Raw genomic sequence first — 26046 nt, 5'->3', positions numbered from 1 at the left:
TTAAGATTGGGAATATTTCTGTTTTTTCCTTGCCTAGTAAGTGGGGTGAAGGCAGCATCCGGTCAGCCATAACTGGAGGGTTGGATGTCACTCTGTGGAGTCAGGGGGAAGGTGGCCTGTTCTGGCCTGCACAGCACTGCTCTGCTGAGGCTTTGGAGGATCAAGGAGGGCAAGGTCTCATGCCTTCGCAAAAAGTAGATCAAAAGCCCTCCCTGATGGAGTCCTGGTTGGAATGACCAGTGGAACCGTGGGGTGGCTCGCATAGGAAAAAACAAAGCCCAGAGTAACATGGCGAGTGGGAAGTTCCTTCCTGATTCGCATTGTTTTTCCAGTTGCAGACAGGAAACACTCCAGTGTGTTTTCAAGCACGGAACATTGGACACAAAGGAGGCCCTGACAAAGCACAAAGTTGAAGTCTGTGCAGCAGAGTCTCTGATTTAGAACAGCCTGATTTGGCAAGCATTATTTTTATTGTTGGGTCACTCTGTCCACTGTTTTTTTTCCCTTCAGGTGCCTTGACATGTTCAGTCTGTTTAAATTTAATAAATGAAAACAACAACAACTGGTCAAAGATAACTCACTTTATACTTACCTGGCAGAGGAAATACCATGATTAGCAAAAATAATTTATCTCAGGAAAGACCAGCAAGTTTTTATGGCTAATTCCCTTGGCTATTGAATGAGCACCTTGGCCAATATATCTGAATAATTGCTGAATTTTCTTAGGTAAAAATTCTTGGTAAAGATGAACACCCTAAAAATCATTCAGCATAGAAGGCCTTGGACCAGTTATAGTGAAGAGGGAAGTCGGACCCCATCTTGGGAGCGGTTCCTACCATTATAGCTGAGGTGCTCAGAGAGCGCCCTGATTTGCATATTACCCACCACTGTCATGATCTGTCTGTTAGAAGTGATGATAGTTGATGTAGCTCACTTAAATAGTTTCATTTGAACTCTGAAATCTGGTTAAGAAGACAGACACATTGGATCCACAAGGCGAAAAAATAGGGCAAATTTATTTTTAAACAGTGCGTTAACATTTTCATGCAATACGTTCAATATTTTTCAGTCACTAATACCTTTTCAGATAAAGTCACTTTAAAACAAAGGGTCCAGTTCCTTTGGAAAAAGGACTGTAAATATATTTATTTTCTTTGCATTTTGGATACTCAAGGTACATGTGTTCTTGTGCTTTTGTAGATTGCTAGTTGTGCCTGCTTTGAGGTACCTTAACCATATCAATCAAACTATTTGAAAATGTAACATTGTATTTATTTTTTTGGGTGCTGTGGATTGAACCCAGGGCCTTATGCATGCAAGGCAAGCACTCTTCCAACTATGTTATATCTCCAGCCCAGTAACATAGTATTTTTTATAATGTGGAACTATGTATACATGTAAAAAAAAAAAGTAGTTAAGTAATCAGGGTTTATTACAAAATATAGTGGGGTCTCTCCCCACTCTTTCAGAGATTCTCCGACTACCGAATCAACTAGTATGAAAGTTTAGCTGTTTATTCTGGAATTCACTCATATCCATATTTACAGATAACATGTTTACACTGCTGTGCTGTGGATCAAGTGTAGTTATTGTCTCTTGACTTTCTGTTAGGGTAAATGAGAGTTTAGGGCCCCTGTACACCCTTTCCCTCTGCTTCCGCACCACCATCCTTCCAATATTATTATGTTATAAAGTTTGGTTATGTTAGTGTTTGGCATTTGCGTTGTTAGGTCCAATAAATTATTTGCAGCTAAGCATAGTAGTGTATTGTAACTATCTTCCTAATAGACTTTTTATTTTTCCTGAAGTTAATGCTTGCTTTTTGTTTTTGCATTTGCTTTATTTATTTATTTGTTTGTTTTAGTGGCTGTTGCAGCACTGTGCTCATAAATTCAGAAATCTTTAACACCTGGCTCTTTCTCTCAAAAAAGCCATGGTTTGAAAGGAGGAAAATTTTTTTAATTGAAACTGGTTTGTATTTGATTTAAAATATATATATATATTTTTATAGTACATAAATTATATTAACTTAAATATGTACATCTATGTATAAGTTTATATATGTGTATATATGTGTGTGTGTGATATATATATGATATATATATATATATATATCCCCCCCTTCTTTTGGTGCTAGGGCAATCCCAAGGACCTTGTATGTGCTAGGCAATTACTCTACCATTGTGCTATACCCCTAGCCCATGTGTTTGATCTTTTATTTCAGATTATCAATGTGAGGTCACTGGAAAAGCTCAAGGTGGTTGTCCTCAGCCAGCATTAGTGTCAGCACACTACCATGCTTTTACTCTTCTCCGGTAGCCCACAGTGGGAAAGTAAAGCAAGTTCTCCTCTTGTTATTTTAAAAATAATTTGTTTTCTGATAGGACAAATCTGCTGATTCACAGATTGACTGTTTGCTTTTGAACTTGTGAGTGTTAATAGGCCTTGAGACCTTTTTCTGTATACTTAGACATACATAAGGAAGAGATTTCAGAGTTGAAGTGGGGGCTTATAGGGACTGTGTGGAGTTTTAGACTTTGGCTAGAGAAGAAAAAAAGCAAAAGTTACAAAAGCCAGCAGAGGTATTTTGCTAGAGGAAGGGTGAGGCTGTTGGTGGGAGGTGTGGTGGGATCCCAGGAAGCTCTGGTGGTCCTGGTCCCTGCTAGGCTGACCGTCAGGTTTCATTTTGAAGCAGCTAGTCTGACCCAAGTCAGTAGGACCCTACTCCACTTCCCTGACTGGCGTGGCTGCTAGTGTTCAGCAGGTCAGCAATGCCCAGAACCACATGTGCCAAGCAAGGGCTATGATGGTATAATTTGGTCTGCTGCTAGTGGAACTTGTTCATGGAGTTGAGCTTCTGGGAGCTGCGGCCTTGACTTGCTCGCCAGCCTCTGATTCTCTGGCCTTGGGAGGTTTGAATCCTATCAGAGTTCCGGTTTTCTGCAGAAACTGGTGAGTGAGCCACTCCTGTAGGCCTCTCCAGGTTAACTAGGACACTACTGTGGTGACTCGTATTGGTATCCTCTGTGTTGATGCCCAGTTTGGTCAACATGCCATTTCCTGAAGATACTTATCCCTTTGCGCATAGCTGGTGCTTCTCTGAGCTTCGTGTTGAGTTTACTTGTGGGTCCTCTTGGTGTTTCTTCTGCATTTACTCATGGCTGAGACCATGCAGCTCTGCATTTTGCTTTAGAGTTTATAAAAGGCCAGATTTCTGGTTTATTTTGGCCCCTTCCCATCTCTGCTCACTCTTCGGTGCTGAAATGGTCTTTTTTCTTCTTAAGAATTTACTTCTTCATTTTAATGGGAATTTGATAGAAGTTTTAAAAGACCTGGCTCAAATCACTAATTGTACCAGAAGTCTACAATGGCATTTATACTGTAGTACTGCTGGGTATTATTTATGGCAGTGATGCAGCCATTCTGAACTGCAGAGAAAAGTGCTAGTCAGCTTTCTGTCACTGTGATACAATACCTGAGAAAATCAATTATAAAGAGGAAGGTTTATTTTGGCTCATGATTTCAGAGGTTTTAGTCCATGGTTGCTTGGCCCTGTTGCTTTGGGTCTGAGTGGCATGGTACATCATGGCAGGAGCACATGATAGAAGAGGCCTGTTCACCTCATGGTGGCCCAGGAACAAGAAAGAGACAAGGACCTATGGTCTCTATGCCCTTCAAGGACATGCCCCCATGAGCTAACTTCCTACAACTAGGCCCTACTTACAAAATGTTCTGCCATCTCCCAGGTGACCAACCCCTTAACACATGAGCCTTTGGGGGATATTTCCAGACCTAAACTAAGCAGTCTTCAAAAATTATTCTGGTTTGGCAAATGAGACTTTAGGATCTTAGAATGCACCTCTTCTGATTGCTGCTACCCTACCATCTTGGTTTTCTGGAAAGGTTGGTGAAGTGAGTAGTAGTTCCAAAAATAGCCTAGGGAAAGTTCTGAAAATACTTTGTTTCTTTTTGAAGTTAGGGAGAAACCTGGTGGTTTAGACTTGTGTCATTGCTTGTTTCTAGATTTGTGATGAACTTGTTTTGGGAAGGCTATGAAACATGGAAATTATCATTTTAAGAACTGAATGTTGGGCTGGGGGCGGAACTCAGTGGTCCAGCAGTTATCTAGCATATCTGAGGCCCTGGGTTCAATCCCCAACACCTCAAAAAAAAAAAAGAAGAAGACTGAAGGTTAAGTTTTGGGAGAAGAGTCTTCTCAGAGCATGTTCTGTGGACTTCCTGCAAGGGAGTTCTGAGCAGGAAGGGACCTGTTAGGAATGGAGGCCCTCACTCCAGACTCAAAAGAGAGTCCTCTGTGGTGCCATGTGGAAATTGGCACTTGCCATCAGCCCCACTTTCGGGAATGCTACAGATGCTCAAGGCTGAGAACCACCATGTTCTTGTGTTGGGTCTCTCCCCTGCAAATTTTTGTTTATTTTAGCTAAAGTCACCCTCTGATGTAAACACCGGTGGAATTTCCCCCCTTAGCATTCATTTCTGCCTTATTTGTTTTAAACTGGAAGCTAATAATTTTTAAGTTTCATGAGTCACTTTTCTTCCCTGGGTTTCTAATTCTGTATTTTTGATTTTTTTCCCACAGAGCCGAGAAAACAGAAGTCCTCAGTGAAGATCTGTTACAGGTAACAAAGTAAAGTTTTCTTAAAATAACCTGTTTAAAGTCACACTGTGAGGAAAGAGTCCAGGGCTGAGGGTGTACCTCTGTGGTAGAGAGCGTGGGGCCGTGGGTTTGGTCCTCAGCACCGCAAAAGACAAAAACCAACCAGCAAACAAAAACTATAAATGAGAATTGAAGCTTGTGGGTTTTAATTTTTAAGTGGAATAGAATAAATGAGCAGGAGGGAGCGGCGGTAGAGTGGCTGGTGATGGAAAGGGGATCTGAAACCGTGGTGTCGGTTATGAAATTCAGACGGGGCTGGTGCACATTCAGGTGCGGGGTGCTGGGTGGGGAGGGGCCTGCTTACGTCCCTCGTGGGCCGAGGCTCTGATCTGCTGCTGTGCTGAGGCCCTTGGTGGGACAGGCCCCTCGGCTGAGGCAGAGGCCCCATCAGCCCCAGCTCGTTCCTCTCACCGTTGGGCCCCAGCTCCAGGGTGCATGGGTCCTGAGGAGCTTGTGCTTTCAGTGATAGTGCCCAGACCTACCTGAGGCCCAGGTGCCTCTGCTCAGAAGCCCAGACCCTCTGTCCTCCCTTTCTTCCAGGGGACTCTGGCCAGGGCTGTTGTACTCAACCTGTCAATAGGTTCCCTAACGTTGGGGTTGGGAGCTTCTCCTGGCAGACGCTGGGCCTCCAAGGTCCTCCCTTCACCAGTCGCAGAGCAGCCAGGGGAGGACAGACCTGGCCAGCCTCCTCCTGCAACTGCGAGCAGGTTTACTTGGGAGAGTTCCTGAGACCTAGGGTCTGCTCCTAGGTGACTCTCTCTCTTCCTGTGTAGAGGAGGGACTGGCACAGCCACCACGACACAGGCCAAAACCTTCTGAATGATGACAGCCATCTTCAGGTAGAACACTGTGTTCCTTGGTGTCCAGGAGCAGATTGTTTCCAGGCTCCCCAACGGGTTCATAATTTGTGCTTACCCCAAACATAAAGTGTCCTAGTTTTTGCACACCCCCCTTTATTTTCATATAATACCTAATACAGTCTAAGTGCTGTGTAAATAGTTGTATTATTTGGGGAATAAGGACAGGAAATTAAAGTGTGGATATTATGTACAGATGGAATTTTGTTCTGTCTCTCTCTCTCTCTCTCTCTCTCTCTCTGTCTCTGTCTCTTTTAAAAAAAATTTTTTTATAGTTGTAGATGGACAGCATGCTTTTATTTGTTTAGTTTTTTATGCAGTGCTAAGGATAGAACCCAGTGCCTCACGCATGCTAGGCAAGCGCTCTGCCACTGAACTATGGCCCCAGCCCTCTTTTTTTTTTTTGGTAGTGGGGATTGAACCTTGGAACACTTAAACACTGAGCCACATCCCCAGACCTTATTTTGTATTATATTTAGAGTCAGGGCGACTTCAGCTAAAACAAAGGCCTTTAGCTAAAACTTAAGGCCTTGCTGAGGCTGCCCTCAGCCTCTCAGTTGTTGGAATTACCGGTGTGCTCCACTGTGCCTGGCTCTCAAACATTTTTGATACATGGTGGATCAGTGGATGCAGAACCCTTGGAAACAGAGGGCCAGTTGATTTTTTTTGTTTGTTTTTTGGTGCTCAGGATTGAACCCAGGGCCTGTGCTCTGCCCCTGAGCTGCATCCCCAGCCCTTTTTATTTGAAGACAAGATCTTGCTAAGTTGCCCAGGCTGGCCTGGAGCTTGTGATACTCTTGCCTCAGCTTCCTGAGTTGCAGGGGGTACAGATATGCACCACTGCACCCCACTTGTTGGTTTTTCTTCTTTTTTTCCCCCTGTTGTTTGTTTGTAAGGTTTTTTGGTTTGAGGATAGAATCTTTTTTTTTTTTTTTTAATTAGAGGATAGAATTTTGTAAAGACTTATTAAAGAATCATACTCATTATTTCTTTGTTGATTTTCTTTTCATGTTTTAAAATATTTTTCAGACTTTCAGAAATACTGTTTGGGCCATTTAAATGTTAACCAAAGTAGGTTTTCATATTGGTATTTTCCCTTCACATCCCACATCAGTCATATGCATCATCTCACTTAGAACCCTGAGGTCCTGAGACAGGCAGAGGACCTTGCAGGTCGGCACAGTCCTCATCCTTGTCCCTTTGTGCAGACAGCCACTGGCATCTGAAAGGGTTGCCGGTCTCTAGAAACTCCTGCCCTACTACACAGGTTCCGAGTCCACATCTGCCGCCACTGCCACAGAGGTCTCCGCACCCTGGGGTCTGCTGTTTTTAATGTGGAGAGTAGAGAGTGGCAGCCAGCGTGAGCTCTGGGTTCGGCCCCAGGTGTGTCTCACTGGCGTTGTGTCCTCGTGGTTTTCTTACCTTCCCCTCAGTTTCAACGCCTCTGCGACCAGGGTCTTGGCAGTCTTCACACTGTGGGGTTGTTAGGAGGGTTAGTGGGTTGTGGAAAGTACTGATCACGGACCAGGCAGTGTGACTGCTTGTTCTTACCACCACACCAAGCCACAGAGGTGCATGTTGCCGGCTTGTGTGCCTGGCGAAACGCCCCTCGGTTTTCTCTTTGATTTCCTACTTCTCTCTTAGATCTCTGTTAGAATAATATGAAGCCTTTTTTTTCCTTTTTTGTTTTGGGGATTGAACCCAGGGATGCTCTACCACCGAGCTACATACCAGATCCCAGCCCTTTTAAATTTTTTATTTTGAGTCAGGGTCTCACTAAGTTGCCCAGCCTGGCTGTGAATTTGCCTCCTGCCTCAGCCTCCCGAGAGCTGGAATGACAGGCGTGGTTAAGGGCTGCCTTTTGTTTTGTTTGTGTGAAGTTGCCCTGCAACTTGGATCCCTGGAGGGAGAAGCCAGGACTGACTTACTGTTATTTTTCTAATACCTGGCACAGGGACTCAGCAGATTTGCCTCCGGTTTGTTCACAAATGTCAAGCGAGTGCCTTCTGATCCTGTGACAGACGGCGTGCAGATGCTGGTTGGGAGATGAGTGGACAAAGCAGACAGGGCTCTTGTATTTGCAGAGTTGACATTCTAGTGGAAATTGAAATAAAAATGGAATTAAGGAAAGCCATTGTGAGACTTGGGTCTTGGTAATTGGGGCTCAGAAAGCAAAGCTGCTGGTGTTGTGGGGACCTTTTGAGAAAGAGGCACAAAATATCTCATGGGGTAAGATATTGTGAGGGAGTCAAGATGTATTCTGCTTTGAATTTGTTGATTTTTCTTTAAAATAGAAAGCATCCCCAAGGGCTTGTGCTCCTTGGTGAGTCATCAGAGTGCACATTTCTGGCATTCCTTCCTGTAAGAAGCCGCTCTCTTTGCCATAAACAGCCATCTCCCAGCAGTAGTATTTTGGGAAGCTTCTCACAATGTGTGGGTCCCCAAGTCATGGTTCTTACTGCTGGCCATCTATTCTGCTCTAGAGATTCATTCAAAACAAAACCCACTCCAAACCCAATAAGGAATAGTTTTCTGAGCATTGATCAGGAGTCTAAATGGTGGAACATATGTCAGTCTAATGTCCTGCGTATGGAAGGCTCCATTGCCATGTGCTGGAGACCAGGCTCTGGTTGTCCCTGTGACAGCTTTTCCCACTTGGCACTCGGTCTGGGCCTGGACTGGTCATTTGCAATTCTGCTTGGTTGCACTCAGGGCTTTGCTGGTGCATAGCGGGTGAATGGACAGCCACTACTTGTTCTGACAGTAAGGTTGAACTGGGACTGTCCCCTTAGCCTGCAGACAGAGGCCTCCGAAGCCTTCAGTACAGGAGGGTCAGGGTTCTCAACAGGGTGGTTTCACCCTCCTGGAGATATCCCACAATGTCTGCAGTCATTTTTGGTAGTCACAATTTGGAGAGTGGGTGCTACTGGTGTACTATGGGCTAGAGGCCAATGTGCTGCTGAACACACTGTTGGCTCCTGTCAACCTGGAGCTGCCCAGCCCAGAATGTCCACAGTGAGAATCCCGGAGTGGCGAGTGGGAGCCATTTCTACCCAGACCCAAGAGCTGCAGGATTTTACTGCAGAATGCTTTTCCTGCCTCCATGCAGACAGGTGGAAGGAGGTGAGTTTGTCTTCAGGCCTTGCAAACAACTCTTTGTTTCTGCCTTGTCAGATCGAGCGGCGCCTGGACACTGTGCGGTCAATGTGTCACCATTCCCATAAGCGGCTCATGGCATGCTTCCAGGGCCAGCATGGCACCGATGCCGAGAGAAGACACGTAAGTATCAGATGTGACCCACAGCAAGGCACCTTTCTTGTCTTTTGGGGCTTATCTCCTCCTGGACTGACTGGTTTTTCCCAGGTAGCATTGGCAGGTTGACTTTGGATGGGTATGTTCTGTCACCCTTTGTCCTGTGACGCTCCCTGGCCATAGCATTGTTTTCTTGCTTAAGACATCACCAGGCTGAAAGCCCAGCTCCCCCTGAATCTCTTCCAAGTGCCTTTAAGGATTTGAACCATTTGTCATTGATAAGAGAATGGACATGTCAGTTGGGAATCCCTGATGGCAAAAATCTGAATGCTACTTAAGATGACTCAGAAAGGAGAAGTCCAGAAATTGGAATGGGGTTGAGGTGGGCTCACCTCTCATTTCAATAATTAATACAACCAAAACCTCAGCCTCGTGCTTCTCCCCCACCTTCTTCACACCTGTTTTATCTGAGACAGGCACCTCACAGCTGCAAATTGGCACCAGCACCTTCCTGGGCTTCTCTTGTGTGTTCCAGAAGCAGAGAGAAACTCTTCTAGTAGTTTTCTTGGTGGAGTAAGGAAGTGCCTTTTCCCACGCCATTGCCAGATAGAAATTCCTGTCCATTGCATTGATCTTTGTCAAGCCACATTCCCTAGTTACCGTAGGCAGGGGTGAGGCTGGCTGAGGGGAGGGAGGCACTGGTTGACCTAAACTGGTTGGGACAGCCCTGGAGCCTGGGCTATGTCTACTTTCTGCTCACAGGCTTTATTGAGGCTGAAAAAATCCCTAAGAAAAACCAGGGTACTGTCACAGAGAGGAAGGGTGGCCTCTGGGAGAGCTATCCGGTGTCCACTGCTGCATGCCTTTGTTCAGAGCATTCGGGACCTCTGCGCCACCAGTAGACCCAGCAGTGTGTATTCACCTAGCACTTCTGTCTTTGTGTTCAGGCTCCTGACTTACAAGCATGCACTATCCTTATGAGTTTGGTCACATTCAAGTGACAGTTCACTGGGAAGCTAGGATTTGCTGTTTTGTCATTGGATTTCTCAAAAGGAAGAACAGTTATACAGATATCTATCACCCTTCTTTTGTATTTCCTACAGATATTTGTAACACACCTTGACACCAGGGTTATCCCTCCCTTCCACAATAGTTAGAATTATGCAATTTTGTCTGGTAAGAGTGGATGTTTGGCTGGCGAGGTGCACACTGTAATCCCAGTGGCTGGGGAGGCTGAGGCAGGAGGATCTTGAGTTCAAAACCAGCCTCAGCAAAAGCAAGGCACTAAGCAACTCAGTGAGACCCTGTCTCTAAATAAAACACAAAATAAGGCTGGGGGTGTGGCTCAGTGGTCTAGTACCTGAGTTCAATCCCTGGCACCAAAAAAAAAAAAAAAAAAAAGACGTTTGCACATGGCCTGTGGTCCAGAAATGCTTGCTGCCCATCTGCCCCTAAGCCAGCCCCGATGCTCGCCCACTGCCTGCTGCTCCTCGTTCTCTTGCCTCAGCAGCTGCTGTGTCTAGCTATTTACTGTTGCCTTCTCAGGTGCTTCTCCCTGCTCTCCAAGTCACATTCTTTGGGCCACCTCTGTTTTTGCGGGTTCTAGCTAGTGGGTTTACTTTTCAGTCATTGTCAAACAAGCAGAAAATCACAGCCCTAGACTCTGTTAGCACACACAACCAGTTCTTCGCCATGTGTTGATGCTCTTGAGCCTGTCAGTACATACAAATGTGGTGCTACTGCATGTTCCCTTTTATGCCACCTCCCCTCCACGCTGCCTGACTCACAGGCCCTTGATTCTCCCTGTGGATACCTTTTAGATTCCTCACTTCTGCTCCTACCTCTGCCCTGATGCAAGACCTGATGAACCACTGCTGGGGCTGTTGGGTCACCTCCTGTGCTGTTTCCTGCCTCTGATTTCCTTCCTTTCCATTCTGTCTCCAACCTGATCGCCAGAGTCAGTTGCCTAGTACACAAATCAAATGTGTCATCCTCCTGCCTAAAAACAAATTTTAGCTTAGTGGGCCTTTAGCTTAGGGACCAGAAACAGCCCTGGGTATATTTGGAAATGTGTTGAGTCAGTGTGCATTGCCATAGGACTGGGGACACTGTTGGCATTTGGAGGCTGGGAATCAAGATGCTAAATGTTCTCTAGTGCCTGGTGAAGTAATTCCATGCGGCCAGTGCCCCTCAGTGCTGTGGTTCCCATTGCTTGGGACAAAGTCCATGCTCTGTAGCATGTCTTAAGCCTTTATAATCTGATCCCATTTTGCCTTATCAGCTCCTTTGTCCCGTTTTCTCTCATTCTCATTTTTCTCTCATTGTAGTCCCCAAAGATGTCACCATCCTTCACAGTTTATGTCCTGTTGTTCCTATTGTCTGCTTCGAGTTACTGCCCAACTGTCATATACATTCATTAAAAATAAACAAAATGGCTGGGGTTGTAGCTCAGTTGGTAGAGCTAGCCTCTCATGTACGAGGTTCTGGGTTCAATCCCCAGCACCAAAAAAAAAAAAAAATATACACACACACACACACACACATATATATAAAAATGGGACTGAGGTTGTGGCTCAGTGGTAGAGTGCTCGCCTAGCAAATGCAAGGCCCTGGGTTCGATCCTCAGCACCACATAAAAATAAATAAATAAAATAAAGGTATAAAAATAATTTATCAAATATCTTCTATGTATGAGTTCTAGAGAGATGAGTAAAATGTAAGTGTTCACAGCCTGGGGGGTGGATACATGCAAATGGGTAATCGGGGCCAAGAGTAGGCACCAGAGGAGGAGGGGCAGTCAGGTAGGCTTCCTGGAGGAGGTCCTGCCTGGGCTGGGAAAGGGGGAGCTTATTGGCAGTGGTGGGCATTTCCAGGAAGCAGGAGCAGAGATGCCTGGCCCTCATTTTTGAAACCTACTGCATTAGCTTTCCTCTTTTCATCCTGAAACAAAGGTCAAAGACAGGGCTCAGAGTGGAGGGAAGAGGAATCCCCATGACAACGGTGGGAGAGGATGGTGACCACAGAGATCATGCAGTAGAGGAAAGTCACAGCAGTCTCTGGAAAACTCAGTGGGGTCTCCCAAAAGCCCTGCCAGGAGCTCCCTTGAGTGTGAAGAGGCAGGAATCAAGTGAAGAGGGGTGGAGCTGGTGGCTTTCTCTGCCTGAGCCTTCGTTAACATGGTCCAGCTTATGTTGTGGGTCACCAGAGACCTGAATTAATTAATTCTTTCTTTTTTTCCTTTTATTTGTTCTTCTTAGATATACATGGCAGGAGACTGTATTTGACATATCCTACATACACAGCGTATCACTTATTCTAATAAGGATCCTATTCTTATGGTCATATGTGATGTGGAGTCACACTGGTCGTGTATTTACATATGAACATAGGAAAATGATGTCCCATTCATTCCACTGTCTTTGCTACTCCCATTCCCCGCTGCCCTTAGAATTATTTTTGTTATATGTAATGTTCATACATTTTACAAATTGAGACTTAAGAGCTTTTACGTTCTTCCCTGGTGGTAGCTACTCACCCCTAGGAAGCCTGAGGCCTTCTGTGGAGTTGAGTGTTGGTGGGTGACACCTTCGCTATCGAGTGTACATGTCCAGCAGAATCTCCTCACTCATGTACTCCAGGAAGCAGGACTGTGGCTTTGTGGTCAGGGCATGGAAGCCACAGACTACTTACAGACTGGCATCTTGAATTATGAAAAAAACCCCACAGACTTATGGAGTTCCAGAGTTGGAGAAAGTGTATTTTTTTATTATTATTACATTTATCTTACAGTTGACCGCCTTTTGAAAAACTAGAACATAGGAATTGTCCTCTACTATTCTCATATCTTTCAAGTCCAAGATTGGGGAGCCAAGAGCAGCCTCCTCATGGGGCAGAAGGAGTCCATTGTTTATTTTTTAGAAAATAACTCGGAGGGAAGGGAGATGGGTAGATATGTTTATTGTTATTTGTTTTTTATTTTTAAAAAATATTTATTTTTTAGTTTTACGTGAATACAATATCTTTATTTTATTTTTATGTGGTGCTGAGGATCAAACCCAGTGCCTCACACGTGCTAGGCGAGCGCTCTACCACTTGACCAGCCCTTATTGTTATTTATTCTTAAATTTCAATTTATTACTTTGAATATGTTGTGCAGTTGCATAATCAGACCACAGAATATTCAAAAGAACATAAAACGAAGTGTCTGCCACCCTGTCCCCTAGGCACACTGTGCTATCCTCCAGAGTCACCAGCATTAGCAGTCTTTTGGCTAATCTTCCAGGGCTATCCTCTATGCCACCAGCTGGTGTGTGCACAAGTATATCAGAGGGAGTCCTTCAGAGGCAGAAGTCAAGTGATGTGCTGAATGGACCCTGTATCTTGGGCACGAGTGCCCTTTCTGCTTGGAAGGTACAGTGACCCGTGGTGCTGCACGTTGAAGCGCCTTCTCTTAGCAGGTGGTGGTGTTGCACCCTGCCCACCTGCTGCTTTCTTGGCCTCTCCTGCCAGTGTTCTGAGATAAGCCACCAGCCAGCAGTGAAGACTGGGCTCAGGCCATGGTCACAGAGGTGTGGCTCTCCCTCCCCACTGCAAAGTGCCCCTTAATCTTTCTGGGTTTTTGAGTTCTTTTCATTATAGAGGTCAGGTGTTCCTGTGGTCATTGCTGGCTAAGAAAACAAACCACTAATAGGAAAATGATTTGCTTTGTGCTTAAAAACATTTCCACGCTTTGTTTTGAATATTTATCTGGCTTACTTTTAGATATTTAACTATAACTATCACTAAATTTTAGGATTATAGCCAAATTAAGACCCAGTTTAAGAATGTTATAGCACAAATTTTTGAAATTGACCATTTCATTGCATTACTTGTGATGAGCATTTGAAGAATAAGGGCTGGGTATGGAGCACAATACAGACTGAACATCCTGATCCAAAATCCAAAATGCTCTGTAATCTGAAGTCGCAGATTTCATAGCATTTTAGATATTAGATTTTTGGATTAGGGATGTCAACCAGAAAGTCTACACAATATTCCAAAACCCCAAACGCTTTTCATCCCAGGCATTTCAGATGAGAGCTACTCAACCTACGTGCATTTGATTAACTAGTGATAGTAATGGCAGCCACAAGAAATAATAGCCGCTAATGTTTTACTTAATGTTTACAAGTACTCCCTATGTACCAGCCACTTGATGTTGAATATCTGCTTGGTTGACGGACGGCCCCTAACTTAGGCACAGAGGTGACACGACATAAGTGAGGTCTGTGAGACCAGAGCTGGCGCCCGCTGCCTCTTACTCATGCAGTGTGCCTGGAGGGAGAGATCAATGGCCAGTGACTGAAGCAGATCATTAAGCAGGGGCATCAAATAATAATGAAAAAAACATGCTGTTTTCTTTCTTCCAGAAAAAACTCCCTCTGACAGCTCTCGCTCAGAATATGCAAGAAGCATCCACTCAGCTGGAAGACTCTCTCCTGGGGTAAGAGTCGGCTGCTTTCAGAGAGGAGCTGCTGTGGGTCAGGGAGAAGCGTGGGCTGGTGGTGTTCCAGCACCACCTGTGGGTGGGTGAGGGGCCATGAGCATGGTGTTGTGGCTCATCCACCAGGAGAAGGCCTCCGCCTTGCAGGAGAAAGTGGGTCTGAGCCTCTGGGTTGCTGGAGAATCTTTTCCTGGGTGTCAAGCTGGAGTGGTGGTAGAGCCACTAGCATAAGTAACTGATGGGGGCTGAGGATATGCCTCAGCGGTAGAGCAAACTGCCCAATAGGAGGGAGGCCCTGGGTCCACAGCACTGCCAAAAAAAAAAAAAAAAAAATCACCAGTGACAGGGCCGTGTTTATTCCCCTAAGCCTGGGGTATGAACAACTGGCTCCCTTCCCTGTTCCAGGTGTCAACTTAAACTCTCTCAGTGCCTTTCAGTGCTGAAGAGTTACTTCCTTTAAGGGTGGTCACCAAAATATCAGTGGTGGGTTTTTCAAAATAGTGTATTTTCTGAACTAGTTAGATTTTCCTTGGTTGTTTCATCTTAAAACTTTATGTCTGACTTATCTTTATTTTTTTTTAATACTTTTTTATTTTTAACAGACACATAATTACGCATGTTTATGGGGTACAGTGTGGCATTTGAATACATGTACAGTGTGTGCTGATCGTATCTGTCACCTCAAACAGGTGTCATTTCTTTGTGTTGGGAACATTTAAAACCCTCTCTACTAGCTCTTTTTAATTTTTTTTTTTTGTAGTTGTAGGTGGACATCATGCCTTTATTTTATTTGCTTCTTTTTATGTGGTGCTGAGGATCAAACCCAGTGCCTCACACGTGCTATGCAGGCGCCCTGAGCCCCAGCCCCAGCCCTGTTCTGGCTCTTTTGAAATGTGCAACCACTTGCCAGCTGTAGCTGCCCACCGCGTCCTAGGACACAGGACACAGGCGTCACCCCCCTGCCCAGCTGCCCTCCTGTGCCTGGCAGCCATCCCCCTTCTCCCTCCTCCCCCAAGGGCTGCATTTTGGTCACAGGGGGCTTGTGTCACATAGCGAGTCTGGCAGGAGCAGTCTGGGTTGTGCGGTGTGCGCATTCCCCCACTGCCCTCCAGTCTGCCCTCTGTTGTAGCAGGGCCCTGCCTCCTGCTGCCACGGTCTTTGGGCTTCACCACCCTAGCTCTGTTGCTCCCGCTCTGCGCCTTCTCTTGTCCTGTCTGTACTTCCACATTTGAGAGCACTGGCCCTGGGAGGATGGCATGTGCCTACCCCTGCTCCCTCAGGCTTGAATGTGTCTCCATGTTGCGCTCCCTTTATCCTCTTGCCATTGTCCTCACACCAGAGCGCCAGCCCTGTGCTGAGTGTGTTCCCAAAGAATAGCTCATTTAATCCCCCAAACAACCTGGGAGGTAGGTAACATGAATGCTCCCACTTTACAGATGTGAATCTTGGCCAACAGAGAGGGTAAGAACATTGCCAGAAACCACACAGAAAAATAGCAAAGCCTGTGTTCAAACTCAGGCAGCTTAACTATGACACCATGGCTACCTCACAGCAGGCTGCACACTTTCTGGTGCCAAAAGAACCTACAGGGAGCTGGATGGGCAGGGCAAAAAGGAAAGGAGAGAAGGGGACCAGCGACAGTGGAGTTGCATCATTTGCATGTGCACATATGACAGCAGCTGTGTGTTCACAGGAGAACAGCAAACGTGAGGCTCATGTGACTGGCCTTTCCGTGTTGGCCAGCCACCTCATCCGCACAGAAGAATCAGCCTTTGCATTAATTCTGGAGGAAACGCCACTAAGGCTACACTCACTAGCAGACGTGAAACTGTGGTGTACTTTATGTCTCCTTTAGAAGACTTCCAGGGTAACTTGAGAACACTTGATTTTCCACCTGACATGAGAACCTAGTTCTTCAGTTTCGACCTCACAATTCACACCCCCACCTCCCCCCAGCGCAGGGTCCATACCCGAGATAATCATTTTCATTTTAAAGCACAAATCTGTAGACGCACGTTTTTAGGGGAAACCCTGAATGTATAATATTTTAAGGGCTGTTGGGCAGCTCTCTGCTGTGATCCTGCCACATGGCAAGCAGAGTGGTGGCCACAGCTTAACTGGTGCTGGCCTGTTGGCTGTCTTGTCTCTGAAGGAAGATGCTGGAGACCTGCGGAGACGCTGAGCACCAGCTGGCTCTGGAGCTCTCTCAGCACGAGGTCCTCATTGAGAAAGAGATCGTGGATCCTCTCTATGGCATAGCAGAGGTGGGTGCTTGTGCCCTGGACACTGAACTGAGGCTGGCACGGGCTGGGCGGTGAGCGCATCCCATGTCTGTAGTGTTAACAGAGATCAGAGGCTCTTTTTGGAAATGGGAGAGTAAACTGAGGTTGCAAAATTTTTTGCCTAAGAGAAAACATTTGTAAATAAATTAAAAATCCAAAGTGCACCTCATTTGGTATGTTCTTCCCTCTAGGTGGAGATTCCCAACATCCAGAAACAGAGGAAACAGCTGGCTAAATTGGTGTTGGACTGGGACTCGGTCCGAGCCAGGTAAGGTGAAGTTATCAAGGTGGCCACTAATGCAATACTATTATGTCACCTCCCTAGAGTCACTCACCCCACCATGGACAAGAGAAAGACTACTAGTAGAACAAGATGGCTCTATTGTGAATCACAGCTAGGGCCGTTGCCCCAGTCACAGCCTGCCTACCCTCCTCCAGGTCTCATTCTCCCAGCATGGCGGAGGGGTGTTGTTAGAACATTCTGTCCTTACGAGCCACAGTGAAAGGAAACAGAAAATAAGCAAAGTTAAGTAAATGTATTTAGCAGGAGGAAGGGGGCTGCCATTCTAAGAACATAGCTCTTGGAATTGTGGAGTATAAAATAAACAGGTCCTGCCAAGTCACAAACTTCGTGTACCTATAATTACCCTTCCTGATCAAGAAATGCTGCCCTCGGGAAGCAGGGTTTCATGTAACCCAAGTAACTAAGTCCACAGGACTGTGACCTATGAGTTGATGTCTGCAGTGGAGCGTGAGGTGGTCCCTGGCAGCACTGCCTCCACCATCTGCTCTTGATGGCGTTTGTATCAGTGATTGGCAGGCTTTCTTCTTGGGCATATGAGAACTGGAAATAGGGAGACAACCACCAGCAGATGAGGCCATTCTCAAATTTCATTACAATGGCTGACAAACTTCTTCCATAAAGGGCCAGACAGTAAATATTTTTGCGACCCTGATGTCCTCGGTATAACCCCATAACTGCTGTTGTAGCATAAAAGCAGCCATGGGCTGCGTGTAGCTCAGTGGTGGAGCACTTGCAGGAGGCCCTGGGTTCTATTCCTAGCACTGCAAAAAATAAATTAAAAGCAGACATGGACAGTGCATAAATGAATGAGCTTGGCTGTAAATCAGGTGACCATGCTGACCCCTGCTTCATCAGATCTTTCCGCCTTCCTTGCAGTTCTGTGAAGGACATGTGATCGGTTTTGCTTGGCAGGAACATGGGGATCAGGATCATTGGAGTGCTTCTGAGCCAGGGGTTTTGTCTGCAGAGTTGGGAGCGGTTGTGACAACTCTTCATTCCCTTATTTCTCAGATGCCACTGAGTCTTGGATGTATCACTGGTTTTGGGAAAAAAGCAGCCCAGGACATGAAATGTACAAACCAGTTATTAAAAAATGTTGTTATTTAAGCCTCATTGAAATGACAAAAGGTCCGTGTGGGCATTCTTGTAGGATGAAGATAGTCATAGTGCAGTGGTCAACTACGAGGGTCACTTACCGGGTACTTGCCATGTGCTGAGCATCAGTACGTTGGCTCAGTTCTCCTCCAGTCCTGTTCATTTGCTTTGTTTTCAGCAACCAATTGTGCAGACATCTTGCTGGACACTAAATGCAGAGGTTCCTCTATGCGAGCTGGGGAGGAAACAGGGCCTGGGGCCAATGTGACATACCCTAATTTTAAGAAGAGACTTGTTTTACAGACAAGGGACTTGTATACTTCATCTGTCTGACTTTCTTCATGCCTTAGAATAAATGGCAGAGTAGGATTCGGACAGCACCGTCTGCCGTCTCCTTGTCGTGGGTATGTGTGTTATTAGAATTCTGTGTGACAGGACTGCAGCAGAGAGTACAGGCTGCTATGTTGTGCATTTTTGCTCAAGAGAAGGAAGAATGTTCTAATGAGTAATTAAATAAGGCTGTGATTAAACAATGCTCCCACACTGGAGTTGGTTGAGCAATATTATAGATGTCCTACCTGCCAGGAATTATACATCTCAAGTATGTGTATCCCAGAGAGGATTTCAAGGCTGATTCTTTTTTTAAAAAAAAAATAACTTTATTTATTTATTTTATGTGTTGCTGAGGATTGAACCCAGTGCTTCACACTGCTAGCAAATGTTCTGCCACTGAGCCACACCCCTGCCCTCAATGCTGATTCTTGATCTTATTCACTCTGTTAACCAAAGTAGGTGTTGGAGACATGGAAACAGTTGAATGTTTCTTCTTTACTTTTACTTACTTTTCCCTATAGGAAAATGATAAGAACTAATGGTGAGCAGGAGTCCATTGTATGCACACCTGTGTTTGATTTCTCCTTCCTTCCTCACAGCAGTTCTGCAAGGCAGACAGTGCTCATCATCTCAATCTTACTGAGGAGGCCCCTGAGGCCGAGAGAGGCTAGGTTACTAACGAGGTCACAGGTGGTTCAGTTGGAGCCGCATGGTAGACTCTGAAGCCCACGTATTTCTGAAACAGCATTGCCAGTGTTGCCTTGGCAGCCTTGCCGAAGCCTTTTGGTGTACCACATCAGCAGTGTGAAGTGGACACAAGTTGTTTTGGGGGCAATACAACAGTCTGGGAAATTTGAGGAGTTGCTAGTGTGGGTCTTCGTGCTGCAGCTATATAATATCTGTGTTCAGATTTGAAGTGTTAAAACTTTATGTAGCAGCAGATGTATTCCTATACAAACAGAAGGTCAAAGAACATTTGAAAACCCTGGTCTTTGATTATTCTTCTTCACCTGTCCCCCTGCTGTTACTGTATGTGTTTCTAATGCCCCCATAACTATATTATTGAAAGGTAGTTCTGGTAAGAGCCAGAACGAAAAATAATCCCAGGTCAAGATATTAGGAGGATGCATCATAAGCAGTCCTCAAGAGTAGGATCTGGTTCCCAGGGGCACAGGGAACATTCTAGATCAAAGCAGGAGAGCAAGAGGTGCTCTGTAGCAAGGATTCCACAACTGGGCACTACAGGAAAGACAACCCACAGATGGCTTTCCAGCACAGGGGTTTGTGTGAGCAGGTGTCTTGGGTTATGCTCAGAGCAAACTTCAACCCGAGCAGTAGGGGAACCCTGGCATGGAGGAAGCTACTGTCTGCTAAACTCAAGAGAAGCAGCCATCCTGGGTGCTGATCAGATCCCAGGTACAGTCAGTGTGGGGGAAGGCTCGCTCTCCCTAGGTCCTGACCCTGCAAGGTTGAGTATGTATAGCTAGTTCTCAGACTGGCTACCCCTTTGTTTTGCAGGTGGAACCAAGCTCACAAATCTTCAGGAACCAACTTTCAGGGGCTTCCATCAAAAATAGATACCTTAAAGGAAGAGATGGATGAAGCTGGAAATAAAGTAGAACAGTGCAAGGTACAAGAATTCCCTAATAAATATAACACATGTGTCAATTTTTTTTTGGCAAATGATGAATAAAAGCCAAATATTGCAAATTATTTAATGTTTTACATAACTTCCATCAGAATATTCTGAATGATATTAAAAGTAGTTTTATATTCTTTATTTTTCAAGACTGTACTATTTTATAATCAAAATAAAACATTATTTAAAAGTATTCAAGTGGGGTATATTTAAAAACTTGACTAAGCTTATTTAAAATAAAGATCACAGTTTTAAACAAAATCATTGCAAGACCTTACATAAAGTTACAATAATTAGAACTATATAATAGGTATAAAAATATATCAGTAAAATTGTATAGGTTTACTAGAACAGGTGTTATAAGATTTAGCCAAATGCAGTGGTGCATGCTTATAATCCCAGTGATGTAGTAAACTGGGGCAGGAGGAACTCAAATCCAAGGCCAGTCTTAGCAACTTAGACCCTGTTTCAAAATGAAAAAGGACAGGGGTGTAGCTCAGTAGTAAAGTGCCCCTGGATTCAATCCCTAAGCCAAAAAAAATACCAAAAATTTTTTAAAATTAAAAACAAAACAAGTTCCAAATTAATTAGTTGGTTAAGTGATCTTATTCTCTATGCATCTATCAATGTGTATATATATATATATATATATGTGTGTGTGTGTGTGTGTGTTTATTCCAAATACTATTCAAAATGGTAAAAAACTGGTTTTCAGTAAATTTGAGAATTCAAATGTAGATTGAGAATGAGTGTCCTAGAGAGTATTTATTACCAATTTAGGTCTTTTTTTTTTGGGGGGGGGGTACTAGAATTGAACCTAGGGGTGCTTCACCACTGAGCTACGTCCCCAGCCCTTTTATTTTTATGAGACAGGGTCTCACTAAGTTGTTTAGGGCCTTACTAAGTTGCTGAAGCTGGCCTTGACTTAAAATCCTGCCTCAGCCTCCCAAGTTGCTAGAACCATAGGCATGCACCACTGCACCCAGCTCAGATCTATTTTTTTTTTAATATTTATTTTTTAGTTTTCGGTGGACACAACATCTTTATTTTATTTTTATGTGGTGCTGAGGATCAAACCCAGTGCCCCATGCACACCAGGCGAGTGTGGTACCGCTTGAGCCACATCCCCAGCCTGCTCAGATCTATTTTTTTTTTGAATTTTTTTTAATATTTATTTTTCAGTTTTCGGTGGACACAACATCTTTATTTTTAATGTGGTGCTGAGGATCGAACCCAGCGCCTTGTGCGTGCCAGGCGAGCGCGTTACCGCTTGAGCCACATCCCCAGCCCCTCAGATCTATTTTTAATCAAACTTTTTCAGTTTGGAATTTCCTGGGCCGTAAATATAGTAAATTCAAACTTTAATCCCTCATAAAAGCAGGTATGTTTTTGAAATTTCAAGGGCTTTGTTTTTCTTTCCTAGATTCAGAGCCCAATACAAAATACTTAAAAAGTTCCCTAAGATTTCCATGTGCTGATGAGTAATTTGTTTTGACCTCCCTCTGTTGAGGGTAATTCTTTGGGAATCTTACCTTTGTGCGTAATAGTGTCTGCCCTGCTTCCTTGCTCACCATGCCTCAGGCTTCATTTTTGCTGACCCCATGTGACAGCCAGGTCCACACACCTTGACCATCGTGGTGGCACAGATCAATCCAGGTCATTTCCAGCTTCCATTCATGCCATTCATGCTGAGCTTTCTGACTTTTTGTTTCTTTTTTTCCTTCTCTTTTTTTTGGGGGTGGGGAGGGCATGATGGGGAAGGTGATTATGCTGCGGGCTCAGGAAATGTACTCTCTTGCTTTCCCAATTATTCTGAAAGGATGTTACATACAACTGGCATTTCCAGGTTTATCATGAATGAAAGGGTCTTCACATTAATTTGCACAATTTCATGTCAAAAATAGAAGGCGCTGTGGCTGTAACTCAGTGGTAGAGCGCTTGTCTGGCATGTGTGAGGCACTGGGTTCGATTCTGAGCACCACATGAAAATAAATAAATAAAGACATGGTGTCCATAAATAGAAGGCAGGACATTTTTAAAAGTTCAAAACAAGGTAGGTATGTGTGTGTGTGTATGTGTATGTATTTTCCAATATATGTTTTTCTATGTGTAGGTAGAATTCCTATACACATGTGTATATATACATATAAGATTAGAAATGTATATCCAATGGCTTGATTAATAAATCATTTAATTTTACATAAGTAATTATTTTATATTAGTTCAAATATTGAAAAGTATAAAACAGTAAACAGTGAGGAGTGAAGTCTTTCTTCCACCTTTCTCCTTCCTCTGCCTATCAGAAGAAAACTGCTCTTTCTAATATTTGTTTTTTATTCCAGTTTTTTTTTTTTCATTTCTTTTTTATGGTGCTGGGGATTGAACCCAGGGCCTTGTGCATGCAAGGTGAGCATTCTACCAACTGAGCTACATCCCCAGCCCTCTAGGTTTTTTGTTGTGGTGGTGGTTTTCAGGACTGGGGGCTAAGTTTCAGCCTTATGAATGCTAGGCAAGTGCTTTTCCACTGAGCTGCATCCTAGAATATTATTGTATTTTGAGACAAGGTTTTACTAAGTTGCCTAGCCTGCCTCAAACTTGAGATCCTCCTGCCCTAGCCTCCCAAATAGGTAGGATTACTAGGGTCACCACCATGTCTGACCTTCCAGACATACAGCAATAAAAATATACTTTTTCTTCTCCCTTTTTTTGAGGGGATAGGGGGATGCTGGTGATTGAACCCAGGGACACTTAACCAGTCCCTTGTATATTTTATTTTGAGATGGGGTCTCGTCAAGTTGCTAAGGCCTTGCTTAGTTGCTGAGATTGGCCCCAAACTTGCGACCCTGACTCAGCCTCCCAGATTGCAAGGATCACGGGCATGCACCGCGGCACCTGACTGTCCCCATCTTCTTTTTCCTCAGCTGGTAACAGGCCCTGAGCGGTGCTGTGTGCCTTTGCTTCCTGACAGCACCTGAACAGCATGCTCTGGAGCTCGCGGCACAGCAGCCCTTCATGTGTTCTTGCTGTCCCCATGTGTGCTTGTACAGTTAGCTGAAGACTTCAACCTGTGCCTCTCTTCATTACCTTTTGGTCTGAGAACTCACAGAGACTCTCCTCAGTTACCATTTTCTTTCACTTCTTTTCAATGACAGATCTTCTCTTTTCTTACTTAGGATCAACTTGCAGCAGACATGTACAACTTCATGGCCAAGGAAGGGGAGTTCGGCAAATTCTTTGTTACGGTAAGCACCTCCCATTGACAAGGTATTAACCTGTTGTAAAAAATTGAGTCATTTTAGCTATTTTGCAAAAGAGTTTGTTTTTAGTTTGCTCAGCCATTGTGTTGTGTCCATCCAACGCTAACGTGACTTTTGTTTTTGAATGTGGGTCTGTTCTCAGTTATTAGAAGCCCAAGCAGATTACCATAGAAAAGCATTAGCAGTCTTAGAAAAGGCCCTTCCCGAAATGCGAGCCCATCAAGGTAATGTAACTGCGTGTGGCCATGCCTCCTCCTGCCTCTGCCCCTTCTGCCTTTCTTCTTCTTTGCCCTGACTCCTTTGCATGCATTCCTTTGGATTTAGCCTCTCTGCTAGGAGGGTATATGTCCCAGCATAATTTCATCTTTCTTGCAGCATTCTCTAATTCCTTCCAAACCCAAATTAACACACTAATGGAACATTTGCTATTCTTCTGAAACCTTCATTCAGTTGAAGGTAAAACTGGCTCCTTTGGGGAGTGTGCATATGTTTTTCTGTCTTCTGTTGGCTTGAATAATTCTAGCATCTAATTATGCTTTTCCAAATCAATCATTTGTTGGGCTTAATTCTGGCCCTGTGACTCAAAGAGCATCCATTCTAGGGAAACTTTATTTCAGATTTTCCAGGAAAGAATATTATAAGCCGGTCTTCAATGCTACCTCATTGATCACTCAGTGTGATGAATCACCAGACCCCAACCGCTCTTTTCAAACCCTCTCTGTCTTTTCTCTTGTTCATATTAGCACTAATATTTTGCTAAATTATTCAAGCAAATGGCAGATGTATGCCCAGATCATGCGTTGTTTGACCTTTCCCCTGATGTATTTAAGCTTTTATAGCTTTGACTCTACCTCTCTTACTTACCATCAGGGTGTTTGCCAACAGACAGGAACAGAAGCTGTTGAGGCAGCAATTGCTTTGTTGTGTTTGGGTCTAGTACTCAGAAGTCATCCTTTGTTTTCCATGGGAACATTGGCTCCAGGACCCCTTTCAGAGACCCAAATCCTTAAGTGAAATGGTGTAATATTTGCACATAACCTACCTACATTCTCCCCTAAACTCCAAATAATCTCTGAATTACTTGTAATACACATTACAATGTAATCACTGAAAAAATAGTTGTCACACTATATTATTTAGGAATAATAGCAAGAAAATAAAGTCTATACATGCTTAGTTCAGAGCAGGGATCCGTATACACACACACACACACACACACACACACACACACACTCCGGTTGCCAATCTGTAGTTGGTTGAGCCTGTAGATGCAGAACCCATGTACACAGAGGCTGACGGTTTTGATTGTGATGTAGACCTGACGTGTGGAGTCTTGGTTCTCCCTGCAGAATCCTCAGTTTTGAGCGGAAAGGGGATCAGGCCAGGTGCTGAATATGGTGACCACATAGTTGTGCAAGAATGTGGGCAAGAGTGTGGGTGCTCTGTGGGTGAGTGCATAGGCACCCTCAAGGAAGCCGTGTCATGGCCACTGAACTTTAGGAGGTTACAACAGGTCCTGGTTGTGAGCCTGGAAGTTTTTAGATGATAGAATTAGAAGATTCTCTGTCTTGACTGGTAGGGCTTCAGCAGTCTCCGGTTCCGGTTCCGTGTGTCTGTTCTTCACAGGACAAGTTACCCTCATTTTCTTAAATCATCTAATTTTCCAGTTTGTGGACGATGGTACTGAGTCACTGCGACATTCAGGCTTCTGAGGGACAGACTCTTACCGTTACCGGGCAGACTCGAGACCCAAGAGCATGTGTTTATGAGATAGCCACTGTGGGTTGGGCCCTGCCTGGGGCACAGTAGCAGACTCCATCATTCAGCCTTTGAGGGGCTGAAGTTCTTGCTATAGGAAGATCATGTAACTTGACCCCAGCTCCCCATGCCCCTGGGGACCATTCAGTGCTCTGATGGTTATGGGGACTTGCCTGTCCTGACAGAGCACCCTGTTATTCTTGGCCTCCTTCCTTCCTCTGTAGGCCATTTGACTCCTCTCCCCTAGCCACCCGTGTTCTCACCCCCTTCCCGCCCCTAGCCCTTTGCTGTCTGGATTCTACCCCACTCTGCTGTTTAAAAAAAAAAAAAAAAATTTACAATTCCCAAGGGACCTTTTGCCAGATGCTGGCATTTGACATGCCCTGAGCATCTCTTCCTTGTTAAAATTTCTTTCCTCCTGCCCCTTGATTGTCTGCTTTCATTGGTGGGACTCTGTTTCTTCACTTGTGTTCCCATCCGAGGTCAGCCTGGCTGGGATCTGTCCTTGCTCCAGGGCTCTTCTCCCTGTCCACTTGTCCCTTTTCCCTGGGAATCCCCTCCTCTGCATCTTAAATTTCTGTTCCTCTGATGCAGCTTCCCTTCAGCTCAGCGATCTGACTCCAGCTGTGGTTGTCCCCTCCGTGTCCCCTCAATGCTACCTTCTCCAGACCATCCAGCTCTGAAGCCTTGGTGCCACTCCCCTTCCTCTTACCTGTCTCCTGGGCTTTGTCCATTTCACCCTGTGCTCTGCCTTCCTCTGTGTCCCCATGCCCCTCTGTCCCCCTCTGCTCTGTACTCTCATCTCCTTGGTGGGAGCTTTGGGACGAGTTGTGTCTCCAGACTCACAGTCCTTAGTCTTTCTCAGCCTATTGCCCTCCCCAAGATGTACTTGCCTGCTCTTGATCAGTTAATCCCACCATCTTCTGGGACCTTTCCAAGCTTGCTCACTCTGAGAAGCCTTCTTTGACCACCAAAGCCAGCAGTGAACGCTTTGTCTCCTGAATTGTTCTCTGTTGATGATCTGCACCAGAAGTCACAAACAACTGCATCTCATTAAAAATAAATTATTTTTTAATTAGTTGCCATCATGTAAAAACCAGATGCCTTTG

At 44.8% G+C, this 26046-nt stretch overlaps 1 protein-coding gene across 6 annotated transcripts in view; it reads left to right on the top strand.

Annotated features, from left to right (window-relative positions):
• The window catches only part of Arhgap17 (Rho GTPase activating protein 17), an 85459-nt gene that overhangs the window by 30396 nt on the left and 29017 nt on the right, over positions 1-26046 (top strand). For all 6 annotated transcript variants that reach the window (XM_071605555.1, XM_027948801.3, XM_027948798.3 and 3 more), the window contains exons 2-9: positions 4601-4640; positions 8710-8814; positions 14196-14269; positions 16422-16533; positions 16743-16819; positions 19802-19913; positions 23096-23164; positions 23322-23403. In XM_071605555.1, coding sequence (XP_071461656.1) covers positions 4601-4640; positions 8710-8814; positions 14196-14269; positions 16422-16533; positions 16743-16819; positions 19802-19913; positions 23096-23164; positions 23322-23403 — 671 coding nt within the window. The remainder of the gene's footprint in view (positions 1-4600; positions 4641-8709; positions 8815-14195; positions 14270-16421; positions 16534-16742; positions 16820-19801; positions 19914-23095; positions 23165-23321; positions 23404-26046) is intronic.

This window comes from Marmota flaviventris, chromosome 19 (genome assembly GCF_047511675.1).
Source record: "Marmota flaviventris isolate mMarFla1 chromosome 19, mMarFla1.hap1, whole genome shotgun sequence".
NCBI classification, from domain to species: domain Eukaryota; kingdom Metazoa; phylum Chordata; class Mammalia; order Rodentia; family Sciuridae; genus Marmota; species Marmota flaviventris.
Note: the sequence above shows the minus strand (reverse complement) of the source record. Positions and strands in the feature narration are given on the sequence as shown.